The 25,459-nt window shown below is 36.6% G+C and overlaps 1 protein-coding gene across 1 annotated transcript in view; it reads right to left on the bottom strand.

Annotated features, from left to right (window-relative positions):
* Nucleotides 1-25,459, bottom strand: part of RTTN (rotatin) — a 160,195-nt gene that overhangs the window by 123,142 nt on the left and 11,594 nt on the right. Inside the window, exons 8-14 of the mRNA XM_080822236.1 lie at nt 24,888-25,053; nt 22,758-22,939; nt 19,687-19,802; nt 10,399-10,569; nt 4,560-4,772; nt 2,917-3,029; nt 866-992 (exon numbers count right to left, since the gene is read on the bottom strand). Of these exons, the coding sequence (XP_080678362.1) occupies nt 866-992; nt 2,917-3,029; nt 4,560-4,772; nt 10,399-10,569; nt 19,687-19,802; nt 22,758-22,939; nt 24,888-25,053 (1,088 nt within the window). The remainder of the gene's footprint in view (nt 1-865; nt 993-2,916; nt 3,030-4,559; nt 4,773-10,398; nt 10,570-19,686; nt 19,803-22,757; nt 22,940-24,887; nt 25,054-25,459) is intronic.

Raw genomic sequence — 25,459 nt, 5'->3', positions numbered from 1 at the left:
TTCCAAAGAAGCAAAAGAAGAAAATGAAAGATTTAAAGAAAAAAAAAAAGTTAAAAAAGAAGCAAAGAAAAAGCATAGTAATAAAAATGGAATAAGTGAAATTTAAACTTAATGAGTAAATTAAAAGCAAACATGATGAGATTGGGGTGGCTGTTACTAAAAGAAAGAAAAAAACAGAAAATAACAACTGTTGGGGAGCATGTAGAGAAACTGGAACCCTCATGTACTACTGGTGGGGACATGAAATGATGCAGCCACTATGGAAAGCAGCATGGCAGTTCCTCAAAACATTAATAATAGAACTACCATGCAATCCAGTAATCCTACTTCTGGATATATATACCCAAAATAAATAAAAGCAGCGATTCAGACGGTATTTCTATGCTCACACTTAACCAACTGAGCCACGAAGTCACCCAGAAATGACTTTTGAATACATGGTAGAAATCAAGATTTTCTTACAATGCTTCCATCATTAAATAACAAAACACAAATGTAATTCTTAACAAATTTTCTAATAAAGCACTTCAATTGCTAGACTTGGTATTTAGAGAATTAATAGCAAAAATGTCTTAAAGTTGACTAATAACTGTCATTTATTTTTATGGTAATAATTCTTGTATCTCACACAAAATGTGAATTAATTTTAGAGTTTGAATAAGAGAATCCAGAGGCACTGGCTGGCTCAGTTGGTAGAGCATGCAACTCTTGATCTCAGGGTCATGAGTCCAAGCCCTATGCTAGGCATGGAGCCTATTTAAAAAATAAAGTAAAATACTATATCAAAAAATAAATACATAAAATAAAATAAGAGAATCCACTATTAGCTCTTCCCAACAACAAAAAACAAAAGCCAAAAACCCACCTTAATAATTTCCAGACAGCAATTGTAAGTTTCCACTTTCACTTGCAGTAATGGGTGAGATAACATGCGTAGAAACACCTTCTGACTTTCTCCTTGAAGTAATGGACTGGCCTGTGCAGATTTCCAACTGGTAAAAAGGTAAAACATCCAAGATATCTAAGGTAAGTGAGTTACTCAAGAGACTGAAAAGCACAGTGGAAGGGGTTTCTTCCTACTCCAATTTCTCCAACTGGAATCTATTTAACTAACCCAGTATTAATATTTACCCAAGACCTTACCTGCCTCAGTGGAAAAAATATTCTCTTTAAAAGTACAAAAAAAGTCATTACAAACCCCTATTTGGGATGTAAACTGATATACAGCCATTATGGAAAACAGTATGGTGTTTCCTCAAAATTAAAAATAGAACTACCAAATGATCCAGCAATCCCACTACTGGTTATAAATCCAAAGGAAATGAAGTCAGTATCTCAAAGAAAATATCTGTACTCCCATGTACATCCCAGTATTATTCACACTAGTCGATACAGCTAACCTTTAAATAACACAGGGGTAGGGGCACTGACCTCCCTGCAGTTAAAAATCCTTATATAACGTTTGACTCCCCAAACACTTAACTAGTAATAGCCTACTGTTGACCAGAAACCCTCCCAGTAACATGAACAGATGATTAACACATATTTCGTATGTTATATGTGTTACATATACACTGTATTCTTACAATAGAGCTAGAGAAAAAAAAATCTAAAGAATGGTAAGAGAAATACATTTACAGCACTGTACATATATTTATTGAAATAAACCCTCACATAAGTGGACCCTCACAGTTCAAATCTGTGTTTTTCGAGAGTAACTATATGTGGAAACAACCAAGTGTCCCTCAAAGGATGAACAAATACAAAAAAATGTAGTATATATATACAATGGCATATTACTCAGCCTTAAAAAAGAAAAGAAATCTTCTTAACAACACAGATGAAGCATGGAGACATTATGCTAAGTAACATAAATAAGCCAGGTACAGAAAGACAAATACACTGCACAATCTCATTTATATGTGTAATCTAAAAAAGTCAAACTCATAGAAACAGAGAGCAAAATGGTGGGGGACTGAGGAACACAGGAAATGTGGAGATGTTGGTCAAAGCATACAAGGTTTTAGTATTTCAGAACGTACAAATTCTGGAAATCTAAAGTTCTCTATGATGACTACAGCTAATATTGTATTATATTCTTGATACTTGTTAAGAGAACAGATCATAAATGTTACTATATATAAACACATATACATACATACACAAACATTAACTTATGTGAGGTAATAAATAAATTTTTAAAACTCATACTTAATATTTATCATCATGGAATTTACTCTTCAAAAGCAATGAAGATACTAAATTCTAAATAGGAATCTGCCCCAATGTCTTCAAAATATTTTATTTATTTGAGAGAGAGGAGAGTGACAGAGAAAGAGGGAAGACAGAGGATGAGCAGAGGGAGGAAGAAGGAGAAAGCAGACTCCCCTCCTGAGCAGGGAGCCCGATGTGAGCTCAATCCCAGAACCCTAGGATCATGACCTGAGCCCAAGGCAGACAGACACTTAAGGGACTGAGACCCCCAGGCACCGCCCAGTGTCTTCTAAATAAATTAACCAATGCATGATCCATTCTAAAAATCCACACAGAAAAAGGTAGAAAGTAACGAAACACTGAAAGACCCTCAATTTAAGTTATTAATTAAAGATATCTTCAAAGATAAATAAACAAATATGTTTGAATACTTAGTTTGGATGGACACCAAAACAAATGTATGAAAATCCAGGGATAGTTAATGTTGATTACAGGCATGGAATTTAAAGTTTACCCTTGAATAAAATAGCTGACTGCCCTAATGCAGCTATACATATAGATTTAGAGGTCAGACATATATAAAAACAATTTTAACTAAAAAACAGTAACAAGATTTAAGGCCAATTCTGTTTTCATTGCTTCTAAGTGCATACATACACAATACATCCTATAATAATATAATATCAACAAAGAGAATATTACATCTTTGAACACAGGCAGATGATTTCCTTTATTAGGGGGAAATGCTGATGATAGGAAAAGCTTCGCAAGGCTTGGTCTGCCAGCTCCACTAATTCTAAGAGATTCCTCTCTCCCTAAAAAAGAGCAGAATGAAACAGTAAATGTCAAATCCATGTACAACAGAATTCTCAACAGCTAACTAAGCAACTTCAAGAAATAAGATCATTCATTAAGAAAGAAAACAGATGAACATATGGGAAGGGATGGAGGAAGGATACAGGAAAATAAACCATAAGAGCCTCTTAACGACAGAGAACTGAGGGTTGATGGGTGGAGGTAGCTGCAGGATAGGACAGATGGGTGAAGGGTATTAAGGAGGGCACATTTTGTGATGAGCATTGGCTGTTGTATGTAAGTGATGAATCACTGAATTCTATTCCAAAAACCAATACTGCACTGTATGTTAACTAAGTAAAATTTAAAGAGAAATTGGATTATTCAGAAACCTTGAGACCGTTCACATTTGCTTAAGTCCACCTTCCCAACCAGCAAACTAAAAATGTCAGCTTAGGTGGAAAAATGTGGGAAAAATTCCTTGCTAAATGCCCAAGAAAGTTTCCATTTTTCACCTCTAAGTAGGCGTAAGGTTACAATCAAGTGGCTATTTGTTTGTAGCCCTATCTCCCTACTAACTGTAGACTCAAGGCAGGACTCATATATCTTGATGATCCATGTCCCCCTTCTACATCCTGACTGCTTCTGCAAACATAAAGGACAACCAGTACATGCATGATTAACTGACCATGCAGAATACCACAGAAATAATTCAATTTAAAGACAATTTGCCCTTCTATCACGGAGGAAACAAGATGCCACTGGCACTGAGATATGGCTACAGAAAAAGAAAAAAGTAAGGGTAAATGAAGGAAAATCAGAGGCTGAGATAGCTTCCCCTGTAGGGAACAAAAAGAGTTAAGAATTTAGTTCCTAGTTTTTCAGGAACTTTCAAACAGTACTTTCAAACAGTAAACACCTATTGTAGTCAATGTCTATTTTAAGACTCACTAACCCCTTCATTGATAAAAATACTAAAAATTGTAATGAATAGTCTCTAAAAGGGATAAACAACAATATATAATTATTGCTATAACATTGCACCTAAATTCATCTTACCTTATAAACAATCTAGTTCACGGTTTTATTTAATAAAAAATCAGGCTCTCTGTGTGAGTATGTACTAAGGGTTTATAAAATATTAAAGGAAACATGTGTCTATAGACAAGCACTAAAATGGTCTTTATAATTGTGTTTATGTCAATTGTCACGGTGTTCATACACAGTAAATCACTTCAAAAAGGAACTATTATATATTAAGACATTGAAAATAAATACTGTCTTTTTAAAAATAACTGGCCTCATGAATATACACCATTCATCTATCTGAAGTCTTCGTTTACCCGCTTCCTTAGCGCAGTAGGCAGCGCGTCAGTCCCATAAATTCTTTGTTTACCTTCACACAAACCATACCCTTACTTTAACCTGACAAGTGACCATTCAATAATAATGTACCCCCCCACAATACAGTTATTATATATCCATTGATTTGAAAGTATAGGTTATATTTTCCAAATATTTTAGCAAAGGAATATTTAGAAACTGTTTACCTCCTTCCCAACATCAGACAGGAAGTTACAGGTACATTCAATTGAATAAACAGCCTCTGCAGTTCGTTTATAAATACTGTAGTTTTCAGAATTCAGCTGTTCCAAATATGCCACAACAGCTTCATGAATATTTGGATATTCCAAAGAAATAGGCATGTCCAAAGAAACTAGAAATAATGCTGCTGACATAGGTTCCGGTAAAAGTTGGCTTGCCTTAATGAATAAAAAAAATTAAAAAGTTAAAAATTTTTTATGAAAAACATGGCAGACTATACGATCTTAATGTAGCTAGCTCAACTTTCTATTTTTATCATTCTCTACATCACAAAGTCTATGCTTCTCCAAAGAAAATTCTATTCCCTAACATACTACTCACTTCCGTGTCTTCTTCACTGTAATTTTTCTCTGCCCAGAATAACTCAAGTGCAATCTTCAACACATTCCCAAAGCCTGGGATACAGGATACTTACTTCTTCCCTAAACCAGCAACCAGAACTACCAACAGCCAGAACTGGACCCTCCACATTGTTTATAACTCTGCTACTGAACCGAAAGCAGGAGGCTTTTTGATTTGAGTATTTCATGCTATGCACATAAATCCCCAGAATAATGCAATAAATTCTTGAAGACAAGCACGTCCCTACCAAAGCTGAACACATAACCCAGGGCTTATTAACTACATGTTGAACTGAATAACACTAAATCAAGCGTAACAGCAGATTGATTTGAACAGATATTGAATTTTTGTTTAGTTTGTATTTTAGAGGGAAAAAGGGAAATTCAACAATATTTAAATAGTTCTAGAACACCCAAAGAAAACTGACCCTTAATTAGTATAAAACCACAGGCCCAAATTTTATATTATACATTTTTTAACCTTAATCAACTGACTTAAAATTGAAAGAACTGTTTAGGTTCTGGTTTTTTAACGATTAGAGCTTTGTGACAGGATTCTATGAATCAATTAAAAAACAAAAAGGATTAAAAATTCAATGTTTAGGGGCACCTGGGTGGCTCAGTGGGTTAAGCCACTGCCTTCAGCTCAGGTCATGATCCCAGGGCCCTGGGATAGAGCCCTGCATCGGGCTTTCTGCTCAGCAGGGAGCCTGCTTTCCTTCCTCTCTCTGCCTGCCTCTCTGCCTACTTGTGATCTCTGTCTGTCAAATAAATAAATAAAATCTTAAAAAAAAAATTCAATGTTTGGAGAAAATCATTTGGCAGAGCTCACTACTTTGGCTGAAATGATGTCTTTATTAAAGTAGGTTTGGTCACCATTCATTTTCATGGATAACCTATTTTAAGGATAATTAGTTACTACCTGAAAATCTAAGATTAAGGACTGAATCAGTTAGATAATGCTTCTCAATGAAATAAAGTTGCCAAATAAATATCAGAAACTAAAAGAATCAAATTTTTAGGTTCCTAACCATAAAAAAAAAAAAATCCCAGCTATTAAGATAGCAGATTTTAGAAAGTCAAGAGAAATTTCATGATTCTGTGAAGAACTCTCTTAGTGGGGAAAAAAGAGAGACAAACTGAGTTACCTGACCACCTATTATTTGCTCACTCAGGAAAAAATTATTGGGCCCCTACTGTATTCCCCTAGTGTATGCCAGATCCTGAGGGCACAGGAGCAAGCCAACAGAGAGCCTCTGCCCTCCGGAAGTAAATATTCCAGTGAAGAAGGCAGAGTAAATCAATGTATTTCAGAAGACATCAGGTGTGATCAGTAGTGCTAAGAAGAGAAACAAGGGACGGGAAAGATGGAGAGGAAGAGACACAATGGGGAGTAGAACAAGGGAAGCGTTACTACTCCAGAGCAGAAGGGGAAGGCCTCCCTGATAAGGCAACATTGAAGTGAAGACCTGGAGGAGTGAGGAGTCATGTGGATTATCTGGAGGAACAGCATTGGTAGAAGAGGGAACTATAAGTACAAAGACCCAGAGACACGGTATATCTGGATGCAAGAAGGCCAGTGCAGGGGCAAACTGACCACATCAGGTAAGGCTTGGGCTCATCTTAAAACTTGTCTTTGGAAGAAGCCCTGGAAAATTTCAAGCAAGCATCAAGAACAGTCTGTAGGGAAAAGATGAAACAGTGCAAGGGGGAAGGTGGGACATCAATGATGAAGTTACTGCAACAATCTAGGCAAGAAACGTGCTTGAACTCTGGAAACAGCAGTGGGAATGGTGAGAGGTGTTCAGATTCCAGACAGATGTCAAGGAAGAAATGACAAATTCTGCAGAGGGACTAGATCTAGGTGTGTGTGAAAGACAGAAATCAAGGATGACTCTAAGCATTCTTGCTTAGTTGTGATCAACAAACAACTAGAAGAACGAAGGCGCTACCTACCCAGAGAGGGAAGACTGTAAACAGAGCGGAAGTGAAGAACTGGGGTTGAGACACACGTTGCTGGAAACATCAACTGTCACCCAAGTGAAAATGTCAAAAAGGATGGTGAATAAATGCGAGTTTGCAGTTCGGGTGACACATGTGTACTGGAACTACAAATCCAGGAGGTGTCAGCAAATTGATGGTATTTAAGACCACAAATGGAATGATGTCTCATGAGGACCTTGGTCAGTCCTGGGGTTCTACTCCTTTCAAAGGTTAGGAAGAGAAAGAGGAATTAGCCAGGGAGAGTCTGTGAGTTGGGCACATGCTAAGATATCAAATCCTCAGGGATCTAATGCCAAAGGCACTGTTTTCTCATTTTAAAAGAGCTTTCTCCAACTCTAATCAGAAAAGTAAGAATTAGCTGATGTGAGAATTAAGTACTGAGCAGACGTCTAGCATATCTCACTTAATAAATATTAATGTCTTTTCTTTCTTCTTTTCACCCCAACACTAAGGAATTCTGACATCTTCACTCTTCGTCCCTACATCTGAAACTTCATCTCAGCAACTGAGAGCACCACGCTACAGACTCAAGTTTAATGCTGCATGGGACAGTGGGCTGATCAGTCAACAGACTAAAGACAGCTGTCCTACATATACAAGCATTAGTCACATGTCAGTCAGAACTAAAAGTGAAGATACGTCAGTGCCAATCCATCGCCACTATTAGATACAAACAATCAACAATATCATTTCGTGTGCCGAGGGGGGAAGAAGAAAACACTGCTCTCTCTATACCTTCCCACTCAGATCAGGCACGGTATCATCTAAAGGACTTGTTAGAACACAGACTTTCAAGTCCTAGTACAGAGCTAAAGTATGGGAATATGCGAGATCCTAGGTGACCCGTTTGCACACTACACTTTGAGAAGTGCTGCTCTGAACCTATCAGCTCTAGCAAATTACTAGACTGTATCTATCTCACCGAAAGAGTCAAAGCCTTGTGGTACAAATTTTTCCTATCCTCAGTCAGCTAGCTAAGAAACAGTCACAGAAGCTCCTAAGATGCGCTGGATCCTGCTTCCAGCACAGGGCCAGTATTTTTAGCTCTTATTTCTTACCAATTTGATTTATCCAAATAAATTATTTTTCATAAGATTACTAATGTATCATTTTAACCTGTACATAGGTACCATCCAAAATCTTTTCAAACCAATAATTACCAACTTCAAAAAGGCCTTCAAGGACATTTTGTCAAAACTTTCAAATCCAGGAAATCTCTACACAGATTCATGTTATCATTTTCCAACTTCCAAATTACATATCTGGGAAGTGGCAACTCAAATATTTAAAAACCACTTTCCAGGCTGGAAGTTTCAGCATCCAAACTGCACTTCAACTTTTGGTGGGCCAGCAACAGGCAGAGAGCAGCATAATCTTGTATTCATATAAACTAAAAGAAGACATTTGACAGCAATGGCAAAGGATTTTTGTTTAGATCTCATTTTAAAGTTCTTAATCAAAGCAATTACAACCATCTACAAACCAATACCCTAATTACCATCTCCTCCATGGCCTTATTTAGCTCTCTAATGAAGTGCCAAGTTATGTATTTAAGAGAGCTATCAAAATTCACAGATACTTATTTGCCTTCAAAAACAAAAACAAATAAATAAAAAATAACTTGAAAAAGTAAAAAAGGCATGAGGCTTTATATTATTCTATCACTGAAGTAACTCAAAATAAAACAAATCATTGATTTCTACTTTAATTGATTCTTGCCCAGGAAGCACAAAAATGAAAAAAAGTCTATAATCAAAAAGAAATAAATAAAACTATATGATATAATTGGTAAGTTTTCTATCAATATTTCAACCTATAGACTGATCATTTGTAATACTTAATAACAAGTTAGTGTAGCACCACTAATTTTTCAGTTATGTATTATGTAACGTGATACTTCCATATTTTAAATGCAATTACAATCTTATATGACTGAAATTCTTCACTTATAATACTTTTAACATTGGAAAATTTCCTCAAAGCAGAAAATGCCTTCAGATTAGTCACTTCTTCATAGTAACTAATGAATAAAAGTTAAAAATTAGAATTAAAAAAAGTGATGCTCTTTTCCCTAAAGCAAAATACTAAATTTAATATTTAATGTTTAGAGTATGCCTGGGTGGCACAGTCAGTTAAGAATCTGACTCTTGGTTTCAGTTCAGAGGTGATCTCGGGGTGGTGAGATTGAGCCCTACGTCAAGCTCTATGCTCAGCACAGAGTCTGCTTAAGAGTCTTTCTCTCCTTCTCCCTCTGCCCTTCCTGCTTGTGCATGCACCCTCTCTCTCTTTCAAATAAATATATAAATCTTTAACAAAAATTTGATGTTTTGTTCTTGCTTTCCCAGGTGATCTGATAATATAGTGCATATAAAAGTATTATGAAAAAACGAAGTTTAGTCTATATGCTCTTCGGAATCTTACAAAACAAAAGGGCAAATGTCTATAACAAAGGACAATAAAAGGACAGGAAATAGTTCTTTAGTTGCAGTAATTTCTTTTATACCTTTATTAAAACATGCCACACCTTTCTTCTTGCACTAAGTACACTACAAAACACTTGTGCATGAATCACTTGAGATATTTTACCACTAACATTCAAACTGAGAGATGATTTAAAAGAAAGATGGACAGCTACTAAAATCATCTTTAACACAGTTATAAAATGGAATCATATTTTGCAATAAGAACTTAATGAACTGCTATTAGCAACAACAGTGATGAACCTCAAAAAAGACCTTGAGCCAGTTCATACCTTAGAATTCCACTTATGTAATGATGAAAAGCAGACAAATTGATCTATATTGACAGAAGTCAGAGAGGAGGAGTTCAGCATGAAGGGAGGAAGGAGAGGTAATGGATGAGAAGGGACCTCTGAAATGCTGGTAATACTCTATTTTATGGGGGCACCTGGGTGGCTCAGTGGGTTAAAGCCTCTGCCTTCGGCTCAGGTCATGATCCCAGGGTCCTGGGATCAAGCCCCGCATCAGGCTCTCTGCTCAGCAGGGAGCCTGCTTCCTCCTCTCTCTCTCTCTCTGCCTGCCTCTCCGCCTACTTGTGATCTCTGCCAAATAAATAAATAAAATCTTTAAAAAAAAAAAAAAAAAAATACTCTTTTATGTTCTGGGGGGATGGTCACTTTTTAAACACAGATATATTCACTTTGTAAAAAGGTACGAAACTGTGTACTTTTCTAAACACTATAATTTTAAGCTACCTAAAGAAAAAAATTTTTTAGAACTAATGTTTTTTCTATCAAATGATTTGTCAAAACTATTCAGAAACGTTAGTCTTTCTCAATGTAATCTTTGTATACCATGACATGATCAGAAGAAATACATGACAGAGCACTTACTTGTAATACTCCAAACACTAAGCAACATTAAGCAACTGAACACACAGTTCAGTTCAAAAAAACACAAAGCAACATTACCTAACTTACCTTCTCAACAGGGAGAAGCATCTGCAGCACCCGGACTGCAAACAGTGAAATGCTGACAAAGGCCATTCGGTGGTGCACCAGCACCACCTCTGGTTGGTCCAAGCTCACTCCACTTTTATGGTAGCACATGGTATCTCCCAGGGACCCCAACACCATGAGCAGTTTTTCTTTCTGCAGACATTTAAACACGAAAGAGGAAAAAAAATTTTCAGGGAACCAGTATGGAAAATTTCACAGAGAATAGTTTAAAATATTATGACTAAAGAACAAAAACCAAAAAAAATTTATTCCTCCCTATAAGAATAACCTATACCAGGACGCTGGGGTGGCTCAGTCAGTTAAGCATCTGCCTTCAGCTCAGGTCATGATCTCAGGGTCCTGGGATCAAGTCCCGCATAGGGCTCCTTGCTCAGCGGGGAGTCTGCTTCTCCCTCTGCCTGTCGCTCCCCCTACTTTTACTTGTCCTCTCTCTCTGACAAATGAATAAATAAATAAAATCTTAAAAAAAAAAAAAGAATAACCCATGCCTGCTGAAATAATTTAAATCAGTACAAATGAAAACTAAGCACACCTAAAGTTTTTTCAAACAATATTTCTAACTAATAATGAATAAAAATAAACAAAATACCAAAGCTAAATGAAACATAAACTCCTAGTTTCTATTGCTTAATTATTCTAACTTCAAAAATCGGCATGCAGGGGTGCCTGGGTGGCTCAGTCATTAAGCGTCTGCCTTCGGCTCAGGTCATGATCCCAGGGTCCTGGGATCAAGCCCCATATTGGGCTCTCTGCTAGCGGGAGGCCTGCTTCTCCCCCTCCCACTCTCCCAGCTTGTGTTCCCTTTCTCACTGTGTCTCTCTCTGTCAAATGAATGAATAAAATCTTTAAAAAAAATCAGCATGCAAAACTCTCATGAAGTACTTATTAAGCTTACTTTATGGTTAACATAATGGCAGGTATAATGGGGGAAAATGCATTAGTACAAGAGACGTCCCTGAACTCAAACTGATCCTAAAATTACAAAAGAAATGAAACAGGGAAAGTCAGATCATTATAAAACAATTACATATAAAATTGCATGAACTCTCCATGTAAAAAGATTGTTTTAAGGCAAATGTTCTGCCATCATATATTTATAGGTAACTTAGTACTTAACTAGAAGTTATATCCTTTAAATTGAAAGGCATACATAAAATACCAAGAGAAAACTACAACATAGTTAACTTTCAAAACATAACAATACAGACCAAAATACATCTTACATACGCCAACATGCCCCTGTAAACAAGCTGGTAAAAGGACAGCATCTGTAAGATAGTAGAACAAACGAGCACTGGAGATCTCACACTCACCTTCCCACTGAGAATATAGGAAAATAAAAATAGGAAATAACCTGTAAACTAAGGATAAAAATGTATGCCAGAATTTTTTTATTCAAGGATAAATATATTAGAAGCAAAACTAAAAGCTATAAGGCCTAAAAAAAATTATATAAAGGATCAAAGCCACAATAAGATACAACTTCACATCCATTAGGATGGCTATTATCAAAAATAATGCAAAACTGCACGTGTTGGCAAAAATATAGAGAAACTGGAACCTCTGTGCATTGCTGGTGAATATGTAAAATGGTCAGGTCACTATGGAAACAGTGTGGCAGCTCCTCAAAAAATTAAACGTAAAAATACTATATGATCCAGCAAATTCACCTTTGGGTAATATATCTATGAGAATTGAAAACAGGGACTCGAATGCATACATGTACACCACTGTCCATAGGAACAGTATTCACAATGGCCAAAAGGTGGAAATGTGTCTATCAATAGATGAACAGATAAACGAAATGTGGTATGCTGCATATATGTAAGGCGAAATATTATTCAGCCTTAAAAAGGAATGAAATTCTTAAAAAAAAAAAAAGTACCGAAATTCCGACACATGACATAACATGGATGAGCCTTGAAAATATTATGCTAAGTAAAATAAGCCAGATACAGAAAGACTGATATTTTGTGATTCACTACACTTACATGAGGTACCTACAACAGTCAAACTCATAAAGAAAAACATACAATCATAGCTGACAGGGGCTGGGGAAAAGAGTTACCGTCTGGGGTACAGAGTTTCAGTTTGAGATAACGGAAAAGTTTTGGAGATAAACAGTGTGATTGTACAACAATGTGAATGTACTTACTGACACTGAATTATATACTCAAAAAGGGTTAAAATGGTAAATTTTATGTTATATATGTTCTAACACATACACAAAACACAAATTACATAGATGAGAAAACATTATTTACATGGATCATTTGATAATGTTGATTTTTAATTTTTAAAAAAATTAAAATTATTATACTTTTAAAATCATTGCAGAAGTAAAAAAGAAGAAAAAATATTCTATAAAGATTTTTAAGAGGAAACAAAAGAAATAGGAAAAATTTTTGAGAGAAGACCACGCATTAATTGTGCTATAAAAAGTTTAAATTTTCCTCTAAGTCAAATATGATTTCATGTTAAAGTAAAAAACAAAATAATTGACACATAAAAAGACACCTTCATCTTTGTGCATAAAAGGCTAAAAATTAAATATGTAGTGAAATATGAATTAAAAAAATCTATGAAATAAGAATAACAAATAATTGAGGGAAAAAAATTAGATAAAGGGGGTCAGGTTCTCTTGATGAAATGCATAATTAAGAATAAAGACCCAAAATGAGTTGAGTCTGTGGTATCTGAATAACATACAATATCAAGCAAAACCTGTCACTGAAACAAAAATGATCTTACATAATTTAATCCAGTCATTTTTAACTTAATTCATAAATAAGAAGATATAAACTTCGAACATTTCAAAGAATACAACTCCTCATGTGTCCAAGAAACACTGACAAAAACCATTTACTTAACCAAAAAGAAAACTTCAAAATATATTTAAAGGTATCTTCTCTAATCCAAAGAAAATAAAACTAAAAATTAATAAAATTTAAACCAGAAGCCATTATATTAATAACTACCAGTCTGACAAAAACAAACTAAAAACAGAGACCATCTTACAATTTTGACATGCAATACTTCCACACAGCACCTCTCCATTAAATTAATACTTTTATACACCTACAAGCAACGTATCTGCTATTCAACATTAACTTAATTTAAAATCTCAGTATTGTAGAGCTTTTTCTAAAAATCTATTTATTTGTGAAACTATTTCAAGTAACCTTAATAATTCCAATGGTACGTTGAATGCTTCTCAAGATAGTATAAAAAGAAAGTACTATGAAGAATCAGGCTTGCAATTTTCACCATTTCCAACATTTCTTCTAAGCAAAAAAAAAGTTTGTTTTAATGTTTTAAGAAAAGAAAGGACTGAAAACAACAGAAACTGGTCCACAGTTTTAATTCGTTGGGCTAGAAATGTGCAAAATGCTGTGAAGTAGTTGATGGAGAGGGTGAGGGAGGCCAGTTTTCAGAGGATATTTATGGCTTTTACAAAAGAAAGTACAGAATTAAACAGAGTAGCAAAATATTCCAAATGTTCTCAATAAAACAGAATTTACAGTGTAAACACAATTTCTCCACTATCTGCACATTACAAAATAGGTAGTAGATCCTGTGAAGGCTCTGAAATAGGTCACTGGATCGGGCTCTGCCCACCCCCCCCACCCCCACTCCCCCCACGCTTCCAGCCCCACACTCCGTACTTCCTTCCCTCCTTTCTTTCCTGTGCAAACCTCCCCAGGTTGAGGCAGAGCAAGCCCATCCTGCCTTCAGAATGGAGGCCGAATTACTCAGCACCAGGCAGCACACCCTACAGCCCAGTGTCTCTCGACATCTCCCACCTTGAGTTCTATGCGGTATGGCTTGCATGGCCACACCACACCTCCCTGTCACCACCACTATCCTGTCATTCCCTTCCCCTCTGCCAGATAAAACCCTACCTTCACTGCTTAGTCAAATCATGCTTATAATTTAAGACTCAGCTCGGTAATGATTTACAAAAAGTGCCCCCCTCCCCGAGATTCTAAGATGGGAGTGTTGTCAAGGCATCCCTGGCAATAAAACATGATTGAAAACCTAGACTCTAAAATGACCCTAAAAAAGAAAACTGAGCCTCCATTTCTTCATCTGTAACATGTGTTATCTGCCTCAGAGGGCCGTGATGATTCAGTGACTTCATAAACACAGAGTGCTTAACCGGGGACTACAACAGAGTAAGTGCTATCCTTAAACGACCCCTTTAACTGTTATTCCTGTATGCTTACCTTGGTTTTACTGGTGTCACAGTAGAAGTGTCTATCTTCCACAAGAGTGAAAAGAGCTGCCTCTTAATCATCCTGCACCCCCAGTGTCTAGCGTATAATGGGCAATCCAGAAATGTTTGGTGAACTAAAATAACCGTCTCTGAACTGATGGCAGCAGCAGGGGAGGCCCATGCTAATTAGAGATTCCACTCACCCAATTATAAATTCACAGTCGGCTTCACTTACCCTTACTGAGCCCTTTCTGGGTACAAAGCCCTTCTCTCTAGATGTGTTCACAATGCTCTCAGCCCCGCTTGAACTCCAACCAGCAATTCTTCAACATGCCTGAATAGCTAAGTTACCCACTCACGGCAGGTCAGATGGGAATGGGGAAGTGACGAGTCATAAAGGAGGAGAAAAGACTGTTTTTCATGACACTGCAATGACAGGAGCGAGAGAGGAGAAGGGCAAAGCAGGAACGAATGGCAGACAGCCCCCCAGGGGTCTGGGGTTATCTGGCATGAGGTAAAGATCCTCACTTCTTGAACCTAACTTACCATGTGAATGAAGTTTAAAAAGACTTGATTTCAACAGGAAGCAAAGAAGAGATGTCATACTTTAGGTCAACCTAACTTTTATAAGTGCTTAGCAAATTTATCTTAACAAAACAGTTCATTTAAAAATTTTTTCTTTTATTTACTTCAAAGGAAATAAAAACATTCAATGCAGGAGATTGGGGGGGGGGGTTTGCTTTTGACTATGCTTACACAAACCAAGCCATGGAGCTCCAGACATGACTGTTACTAACACTATTGGGAAAAGTCTAGAGATTTGATTACATATCCTCAGGTGTCTACTTTCTGAATTGGTAGTAACACATTATTTTGTTCTTTTAATGACTCAACAAAAATAGTGCTTCCATCTTCCTTTTTAAACTCGATAAAAGTAGGGACATTAAGAATTCTATTGTTTGCTTCTATTAATATATACCCAAAGGCATGAGATTTTTTCCTTAGGAGGCATTCATTCTCTTAAACAAGTAAAAGTAAATCAAATATAATTTTAAGCAGTACTGTTTTATTTAACATTTCTATCATACCAATTGGCACTTCTACAACAGAGTTAACCTTTAAAGTAAAAATAATTCATTGAATCATAAAAGATCAGCAGCCAAAAGTTAAAAGTGAATGACTAACTTTTACAGATAAATGTTCTGGCCAAGAAAATTCAAGTTAATTTAAGAAGCAACCGATAAAACATTCTTCACACTTCTAAGAAAAAAATCACTTGTTGAAAACCTTCAATATGTGAAAATCTTCAAAAAGTACTACCAACTAGTATGATAACCTTAAGGATTAAAGAAAAACTAAGATTATGAACTATTATTCCTATTTTATGGGTAAAGAAAATGAAGGACTTGAAACAATATATTATACCTATTGTAAAATATGTGTTTCTCTTTTCAAGAGGGTGTGTGTGTGTGTGTGTGTGTGTCTTAAGGTTTGGGTTTTCCAAACACAGGTATTGGTATTAAGTAAACATCAGTATTTTCTTTGTTTTTTAGGTTCTAACCTCTATTTACAAGGGTCAGGCAGTCCTAACACAGTTTAATACAACAAAGACAGACCTAGGTCAAAATAACATAAAGAGAAAAAAACCAGCAAAACTCAGGGAATTAATATATATTTTTGTAACTAATAAATTTTGCTTCTGCTTCTCTGACGAGGCAAGCATTAAAAAAAAAGGAAAGACGGGGGCACCTGGGTGGCTCAGTGGGTTAAAAGCCTCTGCCTTCGGCCCAGGTCATGATCCCAGGGTCCTGGGATTGAGCCCCACATCGTGCTCTCTGCTCGGCAGGAAGCCTGCTTCCTCCTTACTCTCTGCCTGCCTCTCTGCCAACTTGTGATCTCTCTCTCCCTCTGTGAAATAGATAAAAAATCTTAAAAAAAAAAAAAAAAAGAAAGACGTAAGTTACCAATTTACATTAATAGAAGAGATAGAATGTCAGTTCTTCAAAGAAATCACTTGATAATTTTAAGACAGAAGGTGTAAAATGACATGATTTACGACATATTGAAATGTAAAAAAGAATATGATTTCCATTTACACACAGACATACTGCTAGTTTACACAATTAAGAAAATAATAGGTTGTAACCTAACATTCCTGAGTTCCCTGTACACATGTTGATCACTCATGTGTAATATTACTTATCAAAACATTTTTCAATAAAATACATAAATAAAACCATACTCTCCAAAACTATCTTCTCTACTGAAATACAAATAGCAAAGAACATGGCATCGAGTAATAAAATGAACTACTGATACACACATCAACATGGCAGCATCTCAGAGTAATCCTACCGAAAGATAGCAGACAAAAAAGCATATGAATTCTACAAAGAAAATTCTAGAAAATGCAAACTAATCTATATCATGTATATCCATGTCAATGTATCAAGAAACTTTTTAAAACACCTGCAACTTATATCAATTATACTTCAATGAAGTTGTTAAACACCCACACAAATATATATTCACACACATACATATGAATAAACAATGAATAATGTGCAAAATCTATATGAGAAAAATATTCTTGAAAGACAAAAAAGTAGACTTAAAGAAATGGAAAGATAGAGCATGTTTTTCCCAAGGTGTGAAGAAAATCTTTCTATGATTCAAAATCTAGAACTGATTTAAAAAAAAAACAACTGACAAAGCCACCTATATAAAAATTAACAAGTGAAGGGGTTCCTGTGACTCAGTTGGTTAAGCGTCCAACTCTTGATTTTGGCTCAGGTCATGATCTCAGGGCTGTGGGATGGAGTCCTCACTCACTGGGGAGTCCGCTGAAGATTCTCTCTCTGCCTCTCCCTCTACCCCTCCCATCTGTGCTCACACTTTCTCTCTCAAATAAATAAATCTTTTCAAAAAATCAAACAAATGAATAAAAGATGTTGCACTCTCCAAAGCATCATTAGGAAAGTCAAGAAGGAAGGGAGGAAGGGAGGGAGGGAAGGAGGATGGGAGGAGAGGAAAGGAAAGAAGGCAGGCAGGCAGACCTGAGGAAATAAAATTGCAACTTGTCTTGGAAAGTCAATGTCCTTTTAATATATAAAAGCTCATAGAAATCAGTTAAAAGAACAAAAGACCAATGACCCAAGAGATAAATGGATGAAAAATGGATAAATGCCCAGACTATTTACAGAAAAAGAAAAGAAAATGACCCTTAAAGTTACAAAAAGATGCTCAGCTCTACTCATAGAGAAGAACAAATTAATACTACACTGACATACCGTATCTCACTTACCAGAATGGCAAAAATCTGAGGTTTGACTATAAACCCTACTGCTGAGCGTGTAGGAGAAAACACCTTCTAACAAACTGCTGGTCAGTGAATGAAATGGTTATACAGGAGAATGCAACAATATCTAAGATTTAAAATACACATACTTTTTCAATTTAAGTATAGTTGACACAGTGTTACATTTAGATTCAGGTATATAACCCAGTGATTCCACAACTGTATACTCTGTGCTATGCTCACCAGCATAGCAACCTGTCACCATATAATGCTATTAAAGTATCACTCATCATATTCCCTATGGTGTACTGCTATACCTTTCATCCCCATGAATTAGACATTCCCTAACTAGAAGCCTGTACTTCTCACTTCCCTTCATCCATTTTGCTGGTCCCCACAACCACCCTTCCTCTGACAACTGTTTTGATGTGCAACAATCCTAACTTAAAGAAATCTACCCTGGAGACATACTTGTACATGTATGAAATGACATATGCACGTTATTCACATCACACAATTTGTATTAGCAATTGTGTCCAACAATAGGAGACTGGCGAATAAACACACTGAGACACTTGTAGCCTATAAAACAGAACGATGAACACCTCCACGTATGGACATGAAAAAATCTCCATACCTATTATTCCATGCACATGGGATATATTTTTAAAGTATAAAAACAAGGTGTAAAACCACATGTGACATACTACCTCCTATGCAAGGTGTGAGAAGAGCAATGACAATCTACATGCTTACTTGCTTATATTTGCAAAAACTAAAATAAAAATGGAAAAAATAAACAGAGAACAGGATGACAGGGGAACATCTCTGAATTACATGTTTATGAGAAAACAATTCCCAAAAGTAAAAATAAATTAAAACAAATATAACCGTATAAGAAATTGTTAACAGAGAAAAGAATTCTTTCAAGAGATTTGACACACATGTTTTGACTGTATATTCCTTTTTCTTTTAAAGATTTTATTCATTTATTTTAGAGAGAGAGAGAAAGTACATGCAAGAGAGCTTGAGTGGGGGGAGGGGCAGAGGGAGAGAGAGAATCTCAAGCAGATTGTACGCTCAGCACAGAGCCCAACATGGGGCTCAACCTCAAGACTCTGAGATCATCACCTGAGTTGAATCAAGAGTTGGGTGCTCAACCACCTGAGCCACCCAGGTGCCTCTTGACTGCATATTCTTATTGAGATTTACTCTGAGTCAAAAAGAACTGCCAAGAAATCTTGACCATTATCAGTCATTGACCACAATGATACTAACACTGCTATTCTGAAATTACTTAGTATGTGCTGAAGGTTAAAGCTAATAAGCTTTATTGCCAAAAAATAAGACTTTCTATGAGCAACAGTACAAGATATGAGCAAGGAAATAGAAGCTTAAAATCAGAAAAATAGCAATCTGAACTCATTTTTTTAAATATATATTTCCTAGTTCAATTACTAAAAAAAAAAAAAAAAATCATACGACAGTAGCTATAAGGACCCCACTGGCCTATTTTTAGTCTCAATATATATCCCCCATGACAAGTAATAAGAATAATTAGTTAAACCAGAATTTCTAGTGAAATGGCTTGTTCCAGAATGCACAAAATAAGCCTGGGACATAGTGGTTAGAAAGAAAGCTTTCAAAGACTAATGAGACAATGAAACCAGCTTAAAAGAACAAAAATAAAATAAAACACTATTTACCATATCCCAAGGAAAACACTGATTCTCACCATATCTATAGCAAAAAGGCTGTTGTCATCCCAGATGTCTTCTGAAATAGCTTCACCAATAAGTATCAGATCCTCTGCAAGCAATTCCAGAACTCTTATTATCACTTGTCTACTACCTAGATATATAAACAGGAGAGAATTTAAAAAGTTAGCTTTCAAATGAACAGCTACATAGCATACTGTGCAATCCTCTAGTCATGCCCCCAAACTCCTATTTCTCTTTTTTTTTTTTTTGATGTCTTTAGAATCACTGAAAGAGATGAATAGGAAAGTCACAATCTACAGCCACCATTAACACCTCTGTTGCAATCACAGTACTATTTAAGTACAACAAATTCAATGTGCTCATAAATGAGAAAGATATTCAAAAAGTAGCAAAATCTAACTAAAAATACTGTGAGGTAGATTAAAATTTTGCTAATTCAGAGACTTTCCGTGTTACATGTAATATGTGATAAAGAGCCAGGTTAGGTTTAGAAAATGCATTCTGTGAATCTCCTGTTTAGCGCTAGAAGGCCCTTGTCAGAGGTATGTATCACACCACACCTGAGTGGCCTGGGAAGCTGAGCTTGCACTGGACCAACTAAAGGAATAAACATGCATGATGGCATTTCCTGAAAAAACATCAAGAAAATCCACCTCAAACAGGTTATCAAGCCTCTATGGACTTAAAACTCTATAAAAATTCCAAAAGAGGGGCACGTGGGTGGCTCAGTTAGTCGAGGATCTGACTCTTGATTTCAGCTCAGGTCATTACCTCAGGGTCCTGGGATAGAGCCCCAAGTCAGGCTCCTTGCTCAGCATGGACTATGCTTGAGGATTCTCCCTACCCATCCATACCCACCCCCACCTTGCTCTGCCCCCTTGCTCATATGCGTGCATGCTCTCTCTCTAAAATAAATAAGTCTTTAAAAAAAAAAAAAAAATTCCAGGGGCGCCTGGGTGGCTCAGTGGGTTAAAAGCCTCTGCCTTCGGCTCAGGTCATGATCCCAGGGTCCTGGGATCGAGCCCCACATTGGGCTCTCTGCTCAGCAGGGAGCCTGCTTCCCCCTCTCTCTGCCTGCCTCTCTGCCTACCTGTGATCTCTGTCTGTCAAATAAATAAATAAAATCTTAAAAAAATAAAATAAATAAAATTTAAAAAAATAAAATAAAATAAAAATTCCAAAGAAACTGTTCTGTCACACCCACCAAAGCAATCTCTTTTCTCCATAGAGACAGAATAACAAAGGAACTCTACTATTCATAAGGTGAACATTCAATTAAGACTTCCCACATACCAAAGGGGAATTTCCAATGAATAAAAGTAAAGCAAACTACCAGATCATAAGGGTCTAGAGTAATTTTCCCATTAGAACAGCTGGCGCAAGTCCTCTTAGAAACCTCTTATGATATAGAACAATTACAAATTATACAATAATTTATCACAAAAGGGCAAGAGAACATTCAGAAAATTTTATGTACCAAGCTACAGCTTTATAATTATCAATCTGACTTTTTACAGCAAATTAAGAAAAGGTTAAATGAGAAATCATTAAATCTAAAACTGTTCTCAGTACAGCATGCAGACAAACATATATACTTCATGATGCCAAAGTTCAGCCTTTCTTTATTTCACACTACTAGTACATGAATTAATATGTGCTTCTAACTCCTGGAAGCAGAGTTTCTCAGTCAGTGCTAAATAAGGGTTATTTGGTTTTCCTCAGGATAGAAACATTTTTCATGCTTCCCCAGTACCTCCATCCTGCTTCCCACCCCACTACACCTCCAAACAGGCAAAAACAAGACACAGTGCTTGAGAAATCATTGAAATAGGATAGATTTTTTTAATTGAGCCTGTACAAACCACAAAATATGTACCTTGTTTATCTTGTATTTATATCTTGACAAGTTTATCAACTACTGAAAATGTATAGTTAGAGAACAAAAAATCGTTATTGCTTCCAAACCTTTCTGTACCTCACAAAGTGCTAAGTGCTTAGGAGCATGGACATTGGCTTCAGAAGAACCTTGGTTCAAGCCTCTGTTTTAGCTGTTTGAATTTGGATAAGCTTCTAAACCACCCTAAACCTCAGTTTTCTCATTTGTGAAATGGGGATGAAAGTAGTAACTACCGCTTTTGGAAAGATACAACAGGATGGTGAGAGGAATGCATGAAATCACGCACACAAAGCCAACGGGAACTGCTGTTCTAGTCCTAAAGTCTCTGGAACACTGGCCGTATTATTACTGTTCCTATCACACTTTACTAAAATTACAACTATATTACAATGTATGTTTAAGTACTTGAGGATATCTTTGCAGATTTACTTAGCACATTTGAGAGAAAAAGCAACCCCAGAATGCTAGGTTTTTTAAATTTGGGTTTTGTTTTTTTTTTCCTTAGAAAAAGAAATAATTGCAAAGGTAAGAATCCAGTTTGGGGTTTGTTTTTCACATTTTCATGGCTTAACTACGAACTGAGTGGGAAGACTGAACAACTGAGAGCAAAAGTTTCCAAAGGGCAAAAGCCAAAGAGTTTTTTATCCTGCTCCATTCATGCTGGCCCACCTTCTCTAACTTACTCTGGCTGCACTGTTTGTTCAGTGCTTACGTTTCAAAGAGCCATACGGAAGTGGAATCCTGCGCAATAAAAGTCATAAATGGAAGGGAATACTCCATCCAAACACTGGTCACAGCATCCACGTTTAATAAGACTTTATTAAGTGCTTAAGAATTTGTATCCCAGGGGCGCCTGGGTGGCTCAGTTGGTTAAGCATCTGCCTTTGGCTCAGGTCATGATCCTGGGCTCCTGGGATCCAGTCCCGTGCGCCAGGCTCCCTGCTCAGCAGGTGTGTGTGCTCCACCCTCTGCCCCTCCCTTCCGCTCAGGCTCGCATGTGTGCTCTCTCTCTTTCTCTCAAAAAAATAAATAAAATTAAGAAAAAAAAAAGGAAAAGAAAAATTTGTATCCCAAAAGATAAGTAAATAGATTCTAAATGTCATAACGTAGGTGAAAAAAAAAAAATCCCTGAAAACAGACAAAACAAAGACAAATTATATAAAAAGAACTGTAACTTCAAACACTAACCTGTTCTTAAGAGAGGAACTGCTGATTCCAGGATAGAGACACAGAACTGGGGAAGACTTTGCTGCTGGAACTGCAGCTCGAGCGTGTCTTCCGTCTCCAGCTCCGGCAGATCTATGTGTACCACATCCAAAGGCGAATGCACGGACACCCGAGAGTTCACCGGAACACGACCACTACTTCCACTGCAAAATAAACAAAGGATAACCCTCGAATATGGAGACAGCCCACAAATAGGTTTACTGCCTCTCAGCCGTCTGGCATATAAGAAGCCTCACATTGGACAAAACTACAGTGCTTCATGCAACAAGCCTGCTCAGATTTGAGAAACCCTGACAAATTTATAAGATTAAATTCCATAAAGATGACTTGAAATTGTAAATGAAACCAAAAATGCATCTATATATTGCTTTTCAAAATGATGTTCTTAAAATTCCTGTAAGAGCAATCAACATTAGCACTAATAACCCATTCGTTTCTAGAGAAGAGCAAGCCAATTCATAGCAAAGTTCTTCTGTAATCAACTTATAGAGGCAAAACTAAATCATTTACTTTCCTAGATTTTCTGTGATTTTCACCAAATGTTCCAAGTAAGCCAATGTTAGCAACTGAAGAATGCTAAAAAATGCCAGAAAAACGTGAGGAGAAATGGATTACTTCATTTAGTATATTCAACATCACATCATGATTTTGAAATTATACCAAAAAGTGGAACATCCCATCTTTCTTGGCCTTCTTCATAAAAAATTCTTACCTTAGGTGTCAAGTGATGGGATGGGGATAAAATGCTATAGAAAGGCCTGAACCTCACATTTACAAAGGACCTCAAATTTTTTACTTTTAATGTTATCCATAATTGAAGCTGAATCACAGATACACTAATGCTACTGAACATGTAAAACTCCCAAAATTTAATACATGTTCTGTCATTTCTTCAATTTCAACAACCCAAAATATGAAAAGGAGGTGGGCTTCCCTCAAACTCTAAAAGGCTCCATGAGGAAAGTATTCAGCAAGGAGTGAAAAGATATAACCATGCAGCACACTAGATACAGCTCAGAGAATGAGGTAGAAAGGCTTCGTAAGAGTAAAGAGAAAACCCGTGTCTGACCAACACCAGCTCCTACAGGAGGACTAGGCACAGGCTCTCAGATCATACTGTTCAAACCCCTGCCCTCCTCTTTACCAACTGTATAAACTGGGATAAGGCTCACTGCCTTTCCAAACCAGGTTTGTCTGAAATGATGATGAAGATAATACCAATGCTATTACAGGACTGTCAGGAGGACAACTAAAGGAGATAAAGCATGTACAGCACTTGGCGTAACACCAAGCACGCAGACAGCGTGAATCAGTGTCAGCTTGTAGCAGCAGCAGTGTCACGAGTAAATAATCACTCCAACAATGAGTGTTCATCTCACCGAGCATTTATTAAAACAGCACCAAGGAAGAAACTAGTATGTTTATAAGATGCTTGTAGCCTAAGGATGAGGTAACACACAAATACCACACCAATCCCCTTAAGCAAAATTGAAATAAAAAAATCTGCATTTATATAGATAAGTAAAATTCCGTAAATTGTGCATTGGAAAGGAATCTTTTATCGTCTCTAATCATTCCCTTTAATAGTAGTACTGATGCATTTAAATTATGATTAAATGTACATATGAGGGTTTGAAATACCATCAAAATGTATCTATCATTTAAAGCTATGCTTTTAAATTAGATCACATTTCATCTGTGGCTGATAAAAACAATTTAAGAGGCCAGAATCTTCACTGTTTTTTTAATGAAATAAAAAAGAACAGAAAATATAACTGATTATGTAGCATATGGAATCAAAGTACTACTTTGTGAGCATCTTTTTTTGAAAGGGACACACACACACAGGCGTACACACACGCAAACATACATACACACATATGTAAAAGCATGCGACTGTGTACGGCATATTGAGTTGAATATAATATGATTTCTTACTGTGGGTCATGGTCAAAAAAGTATGAAAACCACTGATTCAACATAAGGCCAATACTTGTGGTAGTGCTTTGAAAGACAAGACAGAAAAATTATTAATCTCCCTCTGAGATTAAAACACACACACACACATTAACTGGGTTTTTCAGTGGTCACCTGGAAGACACGGCATCCCAATCCTGGCCATCTCCTCTGGGTCGCTGGCCTGTGCGTCCAACCACAGAAGGCCGGGGACTACTGCTTCCTGGAGAAGGATTCTGGGAATGATGAATAACTCTAACTTCATGACAGTAAGACAAAGAAGAATTTTGGGAAACTATATCTGAGGGGGAAAAAAGAATGAAATTATCCCTCAATAGCAACAAATGATTATACAGTTTTTATATGTCATCCTTCCACAAAACATTAACAAGATAGTAGAAACACTTCTATTGGCGTAAAAGTAAAGGTCAACCTTTTCTGCAAGTATTCACTTAGCACATTTAGATTTATAACTAACTGACCTGATTACATGTAGCCTTCTAGCCAGCATAATTGACTTACAACATCCAGGACTGCCAAAGCAGAATAAAAGGTCATGCACTCCCATGCTCAAAATTCTATGAGAAACCCCATCTCAAAGCACATATAAAAATGAAATCAAAGGGGTGCCTGGGTGGCTCAGTGGGTTAAAGCCTCTGCCTTCAGCTCGGGTCGTGGACCCAGGGTCCTGGGATCGAGCCCCGCAT

This window comes from Martes martes, assembly GCF_963455335.1.
Source record: "Martes martes genome assembly, chromosome: 13".
Taxonomy (NCBI): domain Eukaryota; kingdom Metazoa; phylum Chordata; class Mammalia; order Carnivora; family Mustelidae; genus Martes; species Martes martes.
This window is presented reverse-complemented; position numbering and strand designations above follow the sequence as displayed.